At 36.2% G+C, this 13,177-nt stretch overlaps 1 protein-coding gene across 1 annotated transcript in view; it reads left to right on the forward strand.

Annotated features, from left to right (window-relative positions):
- Positions 1-13,177, forward strand: part of Gabrg1 (gamma-aminobutyric acid type A receptor subunit gamma 1) — a 71,360-nt gene that overhangs the window by 47,058 nt on the left and 11,125 nt on the right. The window contains exons 4-8 of the mRNA NM_080586.2: positions 341-561; positions 2,155-2,237; positions 6,453-6,590; positions 6,714-6,866; positions 9,434-9,645. Of these exons, the coding sequence (NP_542153.1) occupies positions 341-561; positions 2,155-2,237; positions 6,453-6,590; positions 6,714-6,866; positions 9,434-9,645 (807 nt within the window). The remainder of the gene's footprint in view (positions 1-340; positions 562-2,154; positions 2,238-6,452; positions 6,591-6,713; positions 6,867-9,433; positions 9,646-13,177) is intronic.

Below are 13,177 nucleotides of genomic sequence, written 5' to 3' on the forward strand. Positions count from 1 at the left end.
GGTGGATATTGTTCATGTTTATGGAAAGTATGATGTAAATATAACCAAATTTAACACTGCTAATGGTACTTAATAACTTCTAAAACTGAAGATTATGGAACTGAAAAATATTACAGAAGATTAATACCACAGAAGGTATCTGCAATTACTGGATTTCACTTTAGGTGAGTCACTCAAACTCAATTTTAAAGGAAGTTTAAAATACCAGAATTATTTCTTCAAAGAGACAGAATCTAAGTGCTACTCATTTATAGGAAATTTTGTTCTATGAAATTCAAATTTCATAGAGAAACATCTAAAATAATACCATTATTAACATATTATTATTGTTATCTTATAGGAGTACACGATAGACATCATTTTTGCCCAGACCTGGTTTGATAGCCGTTTAAAGTTCAACAGCACCATGAAAGTCCTTATGCTTAACAGCAACATGGTGGGAAAAATTTGGATCCCTGACACGTTCTTCAGGAACTCAAGGAAATCTGATGCGCACTGGATAACAACGCCCAATCGCCTGCTGCGGATATGGAGTGATGGAAGGGTTCTCTACACTCTGAGGTAACAGTGATTGTAACCTACAGTACTCTGTCTGCTACCAATAGGCCTTCTTCGTACCAGCCGAGCAGGACACAGGAGCCCCTTCTACTTGCCAAAATCTAAGATGGGGAACTCTTTAGGTTACCTTTTCATAAGCAGAGTTGCTCTTATGTGAAAGGTCTGGGGAAAGTCCTTGGACTTTTTCTTGGAAGCCGAGAAGATTTCATCTAGTGTTGTAGTATTCGTTCATTTATTTATTTGATGTTTTAAATTCTTTCTATTTTATATGTCTATTACTTTTGTTTGCATTTTATCGAGGCAGGCTTTCTTTGTGTAGCCTCAGCTGCCCTAGAACTCATGAAGTAGATCAGGCTGGCTTTGAACTTACTGAGATCCACTTGCCTTTGTCTCCTCAGTGCTGGGATTAATGGTGTGCATCACCACTGCCCAGCCTTACTTACACATTTCCCACACTCATACCTGCTAGAAACCAAACGGAAGCACTTACATCTCCTGGAACTGGATTTATAGATGATTCTGAGCCACTGTGTGGGTACTGGGAAGCCAGATAGGTGCTCTGCAAGGTCAGCAAAAGTGCTTGCCTGCAGATTCATCATTCTAGCCGTGCCTTATATGGCTGAATATGTAATGGAAAATACTGTCAATCTTTCTTTGGAATTTAATATTATTCTGGTTTTAAGAACTATAATAAAACATGACCAGAACAGATTGATGTATGAGTTCAAATCTACTCAACTTATTCCCAACAACAAGTATGCTTATTAAAAACTAAATTCTCTATTTTTACTGTTTTAATTTTACTCTTGAGATTATAATATAGTTGCATTTCTCTCTCCAGTGTCCTCCTTCCTTCTCATATATCCTTTCTCACTCTCCTTCAAATTTATTGCCTCTTTTATTATTAATTGTTATTACATGCGTACATGTATATGTACATGTATGCATGCATTAATGTGTACGTGTATATGCATACAAATATATATTCCTAAATATATGACTTGCTTAGTCCATATAGTGTGTAACTTTTATCAATTTTTCAAGGTTGACCATTGGCCCTGGACAGCCAATGGGTATGCTCCTCCTTGGGAAGTCCTCTTGACAGACAGTGAATATGTTCTTCCTTGGGAAGACAACCTCTCTTGTTCCAAGGTTTCCTCAGTTGCCTGCAGTTCTTTGAGGCTTCAAGAGGTTTTCACTTTGCCATGATCCTTAGTGTTGTCTTTGAAGATTATCATACAAAACTTAGAGAAAAAATTCATACATAGCCTTGCATAATGTACTACTTTCATATTCCTATAAATATATTTGCAAATATATGTATTCCTGAAGTTACAGAGATTTTAATGTAAGTGTAGAGATTGAAACATATAGAATAGTAGAACAGCTACTTAGTTGGCTTTAGAATAAAAGATGTGTGAGTTTCATACCCAACAGTGAATGATATCATAATAATCATTAATCTTTAATGTAAGCCTAGTATTCTATTAAACCATAATCCATTAGAGGTGGTCCTAATGCTATTTTAAAACATACATGTTTTTTGATGATTCAAAGTATTTTCTTTTATGCAGTACTTTTCCCCCCTTTAAACAGATTAACAATTAATGCAGAATGCTACCTTCAACTCCATAACTTTCCTATGGATGAACATTCCTGTCCACTGGAATTTTCAAGCTGTAAGTGAAAAAAATGATAATTCTACAAAGTTTAGCTTCAATATACTTTATTAATATACAAAATGAAATAAAACTAGTATAATTATAGTTATTCTTATTAAAATTCTTCAACTTTTTAGTAACATAAGTCATATTTGTTTATTGAGTTTGAATAAAAAATTGCAAATAAATATATTGTCTGAATATATGCATTACAGAGTAATTTTCACACATTTTAGTTTTATTTTGGTGCCGTTAATATTTTTCATGTTATTTTATTGAAAATAGATCTTAACAAGGAAATAGAATTTTTCACTCAATAATCTATTTATTCTATGAATTCCACTTGAGCTCTATTTTGTTTAAAGTTGCCTTTTGAAATTAGCTCACTAGCTGGTAGATATCTATAAGGCTTCTCATACATCCTTAGCTTTGGTTAACTCAGCCCCAACCGCTTCCCTTTTCCAGTCCCTGCACCTCATCTCTGCTGCTTATTTTTTTCATTTTGTTTTTCTCCATCTTTATTAAATTGGGTATTTCTTATTTACATTTCAATTGTTATTACCTTTCCCAGTTTCCAGGCCAACATCCCCATAACCCCTCGCTCTCCCCTTCTAGATGGGTGTTCCCCTCTCCATCCTCCCCCCATTACTGCTTATGCATATAATATGTTCTGCTTACAATTTCCTGCCCCAAATCCTCCAAAATACCATTCACTTCCTTTCCCATTCAAATCCACAAAGTTTCTGTTTCTCTGGAGAAAAACAAACTGGTATTGAAGAATAACGAAATAAGATAAAACGAAGCAAACAAATCCACAAACAAACAAACAACAGAAAAAGAAAAACAAAATAAAGAACACAATAAAACATTCCTTATTTTTACCCTGTTTTGTCAAAGGTGCTATGAATCTTGTTTTGCATTCAAATGTTTCTACACAAACAGAAATTTAAAAAAAATGTTTTAATCATATTAATCTTCCTTATGCAACATTTAACTTCATTAAATTATCTTTAAACTATGTTTTAAATGGATTGAGAGAAAAGTATTTACTGTGTGAATAACAAATATTAGAGAAGACTGTAATAAGCTGGAAAAGCAAAGGTAAACGTGGTTTATTTGGTTAATGAAAATAGGTGAAAGGAGTATTTAGATCTCAATAACCTGAAAATAAAAACCAATCTATTATTATTTATGATATGATAGTTATAGTGTTTTATTGAAATATTAATTACATTCAATGATTATTAATACATGTTACTCATATATAGTTTGCAAAAATAAATACTTGTTTAGATAATAATCAAGTATTAGGAATATGTGATCATTTTGATAATACAATAGTTTATATTGATAAATTAAGTTTCTTTCCATTTCTATAAATAATGATTTTTTTTAAGACTCTCACCTACTTCCTCTTGGACTGTGAGGTAGCCATTCCCAAATTTCACCCAGCTTTTATCCTCTTTAACCTCTTAAATCCTTTTAAATTCAGTATTAATTTTTTGAAACATATTAATAAGCTTGCAAAACTATAACATAATTCTATACTAATCAGGTCAGAACTCAGTTCTTTGTTTTCCAAACTGTATCTCATGGAGATAAGATTCAATTTCCAGGTGAGATATGATTGCTCACGGCATACTTTATAGGTAAATATTGATGTTATGACAATCATTGTTCTTTTTAAACTCTTACCTCTGGATATGGCCTTCACTTGGCTTTGATTGATATTACTTGGGAATTCTACATCTTGTATGGACAACTTGGTGTCAATGACACACTAATACATTAGTTATGATCAGAGTCCAGTAGAAAAATTCAAATTTTCACTTCTAGCACTTTACAACAATATGTAGAAAATCCTGTTATAGCATAATTCAGTCAATGTCATAGTTTTGTGTTTGTCAGTGTCCATGGTATTGTTTAAATATATCATCTAGTTTCTATACCTATAATTAATAAGAGCAAGCAACACAAAATGTGATAAAAAAGTGACATGAAAAAAGGAAAGAGTAAATAATCTTAACTAGGTCTTCGAAGGTGAAACATTTTATTGCTTTAATGACAGAATATCCTGCAAAATAATGTCTTTATTTGAAAATATCTACAGTGATTAGTCTCTACTGATCATGTAATATGCATACCAACTCCGGTGTAGAAACAATTAAAACTTTCTTTTTCCCAAAATATTTCAAACATTACAAGTGATTACAAATAGAGGAACACTTCAGTAACAAGAATTTATATAGAATTTATAACCAGAAAGATAGAATTGTAATCAACTTAGATTTGAGAATTTCTTTTTTTCCATCTTTATTAAATTGGGTATTTTTTATTTACATTTCAAATGTTATTCCCTTTACCAGTTTCCAGGCCAACATCCCCTTAAACCTACCCTTCTATATGGGTGTTCCCCTCCCAAACCTCCCCCAATTACTGCCCTCCCTGCAAGAAACCCGTTCACTGGGGGTTCAGTCTTAGCAGGACCCAGGGCTTCCCCTTCCACTGGTGCTCTTACTAGGCTATTCATTGCTACCTATGAGGTCAGAGTCCAGGGTCAGTCCATGTATAGTCTTTGGGTAGTGGCTTAGTTCCTGGAAGTTCTGGTTGGTTGGCATTGTTGTACATGTGGGGTCTCGAGCCCCTTCAAGCTCTTCCAGTCCTTTCTCTGATTCCTTCAACGGGGGTCCCGTTCACAGTTCAGTGGTTTGCTGCTGGCATTCGCCTATGTATTTGCTGTATTCTGGGTGTGTCTCTCAGGAAAGATCTACATCCAGTTCCCGTCAGCCTGCACTTCTTTGCTTCATCCATCTTATCTAGTTTGGTGGCTGTATATGTATGGGCCACATGTGGGGCGGGCTCTGAATGGGCGTTCCTTCTGCCTCTGTTCTAAACTTTGCCTCCCTATTCCCTCCCAAGGGTATTCTTGTTCCCCTTTTAACAAAGGAGTGAAGCATCTGCATTTTGATCATCCTTCTTGAGTTTCATGTGTCCTGTGGATCTAGGTTAATTCGAGCATTTGGGCTAATATTGTTGACTTCATGTGTTGGTTTGACAGTATTTCGGGAATATCTAGTAGAAAATAGAAGCTACCAGGCCACAGTGATGTCGACTTGTAATTCTAGCACATGAGATTCTGAGATGATTTCAAAATCCAGACCAATGATGTTGGAGAAAAACTGAGATGGATGAATAAGAATGATAGGGTGACATCCATGAGTCCTTATGAATCCTTCTGAATACTGCTATATAATAAAATCATCATAACTGCTATATAATTCTTTAAAGCACAAACACACACAAATACATACCCACATGCATACACACACACACACACACACACACACACACACACACACACGTTTCAGTTAGCATTTTCTATATTTGACAAACCTGAAATATTGAATGAGAGAAGACTTTTTTCTCGTAATTCTTTTCTTTTTTTCTATTCTTTTATTGGATATTTTCCTTATTTACATTTCAAATGTCATTCCCTTTCCTGGTTTCCCCTCTGGAAACACCCCATCCCATCCCTCCATACTCTGCCTCAATTAGGGTGCTCCCCCACCCACCTACCCATTCCCTCCTGCCTCCCCATCCTGGCATTCCTTACACTGGGGCATCAAGCCTTCACAGGACCCAGGGTCTCTCCTCACATTGATGCCCAACAAGGCCATCCTCTGCTACATATGCAGCTGGAGCTATGGGTCCCTCCATGTGTACTCTTTGGTTGATGATTTAGTCCTTGCAAGTTCTGGGGCGTCTGGTTGGTTGATACTGTTGTATTTCCTCTGGGGTCGCAAACCCCCTCAGCTACCTTAGTCCTTTTTCTAATTCCTTCATTGGGGACCCTGTTCTCAGTTAGGGTTAGCTGTGAGCATCTGCCTCTGTATTTGTCAGGCTCTGGTAGAGCCTCAGGAGACACCTATATCAGGCTCTCATCAGCGAGCACCACTTTTGGTGGGATGGATCCCCAGGTGTAGCAGTCTCTGGATGGCCATTCCTTCAGTCTCTGCTCCACACTTTGTATTTCCTCCTGTGAGTATTTTGTTCCCTCTTCTAAGAAGTACTGAAACATGCATACTTTTGTCTTTCTTCTTCCTGAGCTACATGCAGTCTAGAAATTGTATCTTGGACTTTCCAGTAGTAATTGTTTAAATGTGTTGCTATTGTAATTGTAACTTGTTTAAATTTTGCTACACTACATACATTTTATTACAATTTTCTCTACAGATGGATACCCTAAAAATGAAATTGAGTACAAGTGGAAAAAGCCGTCAGTGGAAGTGGCTGATCCTAAGTACTGGAGATTGTATCAGTTTGCCTTTGTAGGGTTAAGAAATTCAACCGAAATCTCTCACACAATCTCCGGTAAGGAGGAAATAGGATTCAAATGAATAATTCTGGCAGTAACAGTCACTGTTATAAAGTTTGTAAATTAGAATCTATATTTTATATACTTTACTCAATTTAAAACATATCTGTTTTTTATAGGAGATTATATTATCATGACTATCTTTTTTGACCTGAGCAGACGGATGGGCTATTTCACAATTCAGACCTACATTCCGTGCATTCTAACAGTTGTTCTTTCCTGGGTGTCTTTTTGGATCAACAAAGATGCTGTACCTGCTAGAACATCCCTGGGTAAGGCTGTGCTACTACATCACAGACTTAAAGATTAGTAAATATATCTTTATTGATACATTTGTTAGAAATATCCCATAGACTACAATGAGGTATTAATAAATAGGAAAATTAGGTGTTATACCAACTTTAAAGGACTTAAAAAAAAGAAAAGACAAAACAAAACAGAAAACCACACAGTAAGAACTTTGTATTAGAAAACTCATATTTTCCTGTAAACATAACTTTATAACATATGAGAAATAACACATGAAGAGCAGAAAGTAGAAATAGCTAAATACTATTTAATCAATATTTCAATTGCTTTATAATAAAAATTGGTTTCTTTTAGCAGAATCACAAAAATCAACATTCGTTTCCTGGTGAATCATGGAATCACAAATCAATACTCAGCTGTCCTGAGAGACAGATATCTGGAAGGAACATGAAGCTTCCTGGCTTCTGTACCATAAAAAATTGATTAATTTGTTATTCTTGGAGTTTCTTACACTATAATTAAAAGAGTACATTCTATTCATACTTTAAAAAATAGGTTATTCCTTCCCTGTAAGAGTGTTTTTTACTGAACATTCTATATAGGAAAATAAATGATGTATTTTAAATGTGCTTATAAGAGAGAGACAATCTATTGTCCTTGTAATGATATACAAGGAAAACTTATTTATCAACTGATTCATTTACAGCATGAAGATTAAATCTCAACACAGTTATAATGGTATCCAAAATATAAAGTTAAGTTGATTTTATTTTTTTCCTGTAATTTCTATGAGTGCTGTTAAACAAGTTTGTCTTATAAACACAGTAAAATGGAAATCACAAAATATGTCAGCTATAGAACCTGAAGATTCAAGTAGCAGAAAAAAATTAGGGGGCGTTACTAAAGGAGTAGACAAAATGAGTAAAAAATCTACATATCTAAATTTATATTAATTAATTAAAATGTTTTATGATCCTATGGTCCATAAGTTTTATGACTTATGGAAAAACTTTTATGATAATAAAATTATGACTTAGTTACTGTGAATGTTGATGGCTCTGATCTATAGGTACAATTAAAAACAATTAAGACATTGTTGCTATGATCACATAGCAAATAATTGAAAAGTCAGAAGGTCAACCTAACTTTGTTTATATTTATACACACATAACAAAATCTATAACACATATATCATTTTTATCTCTAATACTATTTATACATGAAAGAAAAAATTATGTTCATATCAGGGAATTATTTCTGAATGCTTCAGTGGGCACATAAGAGAAAATGGTCCCTGCTGCTTGCCCCATAATAACGATGTTTCTATAGCCCTTTCTCTTCATATCTACAACATAATTTATTTAGCATTATACTTAGTAAATTTAAGAGAGTTAAACATTCCACTTGTAGATCTATCGTTGGTGACATAAAAAATGAGAATATAGTTGGTAGGATCTAGAGAGGTAACTTGGAGGTTAAGAGCAGAAGACCCAGGATTGGTTTCCAATACTATTGTGACTACAGTTTCAGGAAATCAGGTCCTGTTTTCTTACAATATATGTATGTGACGTACATACAAATATAAAAGCATACCCAAATGTGCTTACATAACTATGAACATAGATGAATGAGAACGACTGTGCTTTAGGCACAAAGAATATTGAGGCTCTTCTCATTTATGTGTCCAAAGACTGACAGAAGGGGGAAGACTAATGTGTGAAAAAGAGAGGTAAATTAGAGATGGACCAATGGGCTAGGCTCTGACATGTATTACAATTACACATACTGAATTCTTGGAAATAAAAATTCATTGTGTCTTTGAAATATAAAATTGATGTAATTCTGGATGGATCCTTACATATGGAATTTTAAATACCAAGTCAAAATTACCATGTTAAAATATATTTTGGTAGTATACTAGTTTAGGTTATTTTCACTGGGTAAAGCCAAACAAAACAATAGTCGTGCAGTAACTGTTGCTTCAAGTGAGTTGAAAAGTACTTTTTTTTTTTATTGTACAAGTCCAGATGTTGTGGTTCATTGTGGTATATATAATGTGGCAAGAAGGATTCAGGGACATTATGTTTACAGCTATGTTGTGGGGGAATTTCCAGAGTCTTCTTATAGTTTGAGGGGACTACACTGGCTTCTCAATTTTACATCACAGTAAACCTAAGAAGACAGACAAAAAGGAGAGCATTTCCAGCAGGGAAGCGTCTTCTTCTAGACTTAATTTTGAGCTTAGATCTTATTCTGTGGTCACAATCTGCAGCAGAGAAGGTAGACAATGAAAATGTTTTGCAGAAAGCCATCTCACAATGAAAAATGGTTCTTTTTTTAATGACAGAAGAAGGGAAGACTGAATATTAGGAGCCAACCTGCAATCCATAGTAATTTAAATCATTAAAATTTCCTACACAAAGAACACAGTGAATGTAATGTAGCCATGGTTACTAGTAATTCTTTCTGGCAATCATATCCTTTTGTCTCTATTGTTTATTTCAGCTGACAATATTGTCAAATTAGACAAAAGAATACAAATGTTCTGTTAAATTACTTTTAATCATCTATTTTCCCCCTTTCTTCACAGGTATCACTACGGTTTTGACTATGACAACCCTCAGTACAATCGCTAGAAAATCTTTACCTAAGGTTTCTTACGTGACAGCAATGGATCTCTTTGTCTCTGTGTGTTTCATTTTTGTGTTTGCAGCACTCATGGAGTATGGAACCTTGCATTATTTTACTAGTAACAATAAAGGAAAAACCACCAGAGACAGGAAGCTGAAAAGCAAAACTTCGGTATGTTTTATTTTTAGTTTTTAATATTGATATGATGATAACTTCACACAGGAGGGAACATTGTATAGATATCACTCTCCTTTTTTTTTTCTCCTGCCTTTTCCTCCCTTCCTAATTCACAAGTTCTCCTTCAACTCTTCTTGTTACATGTACCAATAATTTGTATGTAATATGTGTGCAGATGTGCATGCAGCACTCTGCGTCCATTTTCCGTTGCTCATATGTGCATTGTCGAGGGTTGCCCACTTGGGATTGGACAAATCATGTGGATGTCAGTTCCCAGGGACAACCAGTTCTCCCTTTCTCAGCAACAAACTAACCCCCCTGTAGCAATTCATCCAGGAGTGAGACCTTGTAGAATTTCTCCTACCTGCAGCTGGTGTTATGATGGTCTTGTTCAGACAAGTAGGCTGCTGAGAATCCATAGGTGTGCTTACTTGTTGTGTCTAGGAGATAAGGCCTGTGAACAGGCATCCTCAGTCACTGCTTATGAGAGTTTTCCACTCCATTTTCCGTGACTTTCACTTCCCCTCAGTGTTAGGAATTGTACTGAAGATGTATCATTTGATATTGACTACCTGGCAGTCTCTAATGCTCTGCATAGCCAGTAGTTGTTCAGCTATGGATTTGTCTCCATCTCTTGGAAATGAAGATCCTTTGATGAGCAGTGACAGCTACACTTATCCGTGTATATGATGGTATTTTGAAAAAGGTTAGAAATCATATTAGATTAGGAAACTGGCAGTAACATTGTTGGTTCTCAAACTTACGACCATTTCAACCACTGGTAGGAGGCTATGCTGATAGCACCATCATGCATTCCCTCCTTTCAAGCTGGTGCTAAGAGTGGTTAGACAGCTGTTAGCTATATCTGAGTAAAAAGTACTTCTCTTTCCCCAGTGTGGATGCCTTAACAGCACCTCATTTTAGTTGGAGATGCTTTTCTGAACATCGATGGGTTTTCTTTCTTATATAAACAGTTTGAGATGTTTGAGAACTATGATAAAAAGTAAATAAAATTAAGGTAAAACTAGATTACCCATAACTGCCCAGCCATAAATTCTTGGTTATAGCTTTCTCTATTGGTTATTCCTTGCAAAATGACACACACACACACACACACACACACACACACACACACACACACACACACACACACACACACTATACAGCATCCAGTCTTGATAATACTATGTTTCACTACCCTTACTCAATCTCCTCTCCCTAGGACTGTAGCAGTACATTTTTATCCTAACTTCATGTTGTTTTAGAACTATATATTTTACATGTTTAGTCTTTTCAGTCCCGATCACATGCATATGTGTATGAGATCATCCTGTAGGTCCTGGACAACCTTCCGATGATCATAGTTCTAAAGAAAAATGACCCTTTCTCTTAGAGCAACTACAAACACTTAGTAGTTCCTCATCTGAGTAGTGGTTGTAGAAACCATAATCTGCTTCAAGCTAGGATCTTAACTGGATCCCGTTATGCAATCACAGATGCTTTTAATTCTTGCGTGGAAAAGCCATGTCCAGAATACAGCATTTCACCACACCCTTCTTACAATCCTTTTCTCTGTTTCTTACAATGTCCCATGAAGTTTTGTAGGAGTGATGGCATTGATGTAGATGTTCTATTATGAGGCATTTGCAGTAATTTCCAACACTTTAAAGCGTAACTACTATCCACCGAGGTAAAAATGAATATAAACATAAGGTCTTGTGTTAGAAAACATGGCCGTTTAGAAGAATAACATCAGTAAGTTACCCTCTGAGGTCCAAGACTTCCACAGCCATGAGTTTTGATCATGTTTTCAGTACTCCTCCTGTGAAGCAGGCTTCAAATCTTGTGGAAAACAGCTGGTTAACCCAGAAATAGAATTTCATTATTGTACCAGTGGACAGATCTTGTCTAGCAGGTCAGCATCATGGTATTCAGGGACCAGAATTAGATAACTCTGTTGATGTCCTTTCTTCCCCAGCAGCCTAGATGACACCTTGTAGTTCTATGAACGCAGGCAGCAGGTAGAGTTTCTGGTCAGCTCAGGATTGATTTCTCTGGAAACTCAACCAAGTATGTGGTTTCTCCAGCAATAGAATCTAATTATGTGAACAAACATGGAAGATGGCAAAAGACTTTATTGTTTAAGTTTTTATTTAGGCCTTCCTGACCTTAGAGAGGCAACTTAATCCTTTAACTAAGGTTTTCATTTAATAACCACCTCTGTTAGTAGTTAGTACTATTCACTAACATTCAGTATTTCCGTTCAAATTTCCTTTTAAAAGATTGTATCTTAAATTAGCTTAGAAATGAATGGGGTTCCTTCAACGGGGGTTCTATTCTCAATTCAGTGGTTTGCTGCTGGCACTCGCCTCTGTATTTGCTGTATTCTGGCTGTGTCTCTCAGGAGCGATCTACATCCGGCTCCTGTCGGTCTGCACTTCTTTGCTTCATCCATCTTGTCTAATTGGGTGGCTGTATATGTATGGGCCACATGTGGGGCAGGCTCTGAATGGATGTTCCTTCAGTCTCTGTTTTAATCTTTGCCTCTCTCTTCCCTGCCAAGGGTATTCTTGTTCCCCTTTTAAAGAAGGCGTGAAACATTCACATTTTGATCATCTGTCTTGAGTTTCATTTGTTCTAGGCATCTAGGGTAATTCAAGCATTTGGGCTAATAGCCACTTATCAATGAATGCATACCATGTATGTCTTTCTGTGATTGGGTTAGCTCACTCAGAATGATATTTTAGTAAGAGCACCAGTGGAAGGGGAAGCCCTGGGTCCTGCTAAGACTGAACCCCCAGTGAAGTAGACTGTTGGGGGGAGGGCGGCAATGGGGGGAGGGTTGGGAGGGGAATACCCATAAGGAAGGGGAGGGGGGAGGGGGGAGGGGGATTTTTGCCCGGAAACCGGGAAAGGGAATAACACTCGAAATGTATATAAGAAATACTCAAGTTAATAAAAAAAAAAAGAAACTGAAAAAAATGAATGGGGTTTCATGGTGCTTCTTTCTACATCTGTAGTTTTAGTTAATTCATCCCCTTCCCCCAAATCTCCACAGTTTTTATTTTAGTTACTTTTCCATTGCTGTGAAAAGATAACAACATAAAAGCAGCTCTTATGAATGAAGGCATTAATTGGGGGCTTTCTTAGGGTTTTATATGGTTAGTCCATGATCATCACTGCACAAACCAGACAGGTATGGCACTGGAACAGTAGCTGAGAGCGTAACAACATGAACGGCAGGTAGGAGAGAGAGAGAGAGAGAGAGAGAGAGAGAGAGAGAGAGAGAGAGAGAGAGAGAGAGAGATTTTTGAAACCCTAAGCCTACTCTCAGTGAAATACCTCCTCCTACAAGGCCACCATCTAATCCTTCCTAACAATTCACCAACTGAGAAGAAACATTCAAATCTATGAGGGTATGGTGCTCATTCCTTTTCAAGATATCTCAATGTTCACTTAAATCTTTATTCCCCCGCTGTTACCTCATATCTAATGTGTTCTATTATTCTCTCTCATTGTATTTTTA

This window comes from Rattus norvegicus, chromosome 14, assembly GCF_036323735.1.
Source record: "Rattus norvegicus strain BN/NHsdMcwi chromosome 14, GRCr8, whole genome shotgun sequence".
Classification (NCBI taxonomy): Eukaryota; Metazoa; Chordata; class Mammalia; order Rodentia; family Muridae; genus Rattus; species Rattus norvegicus.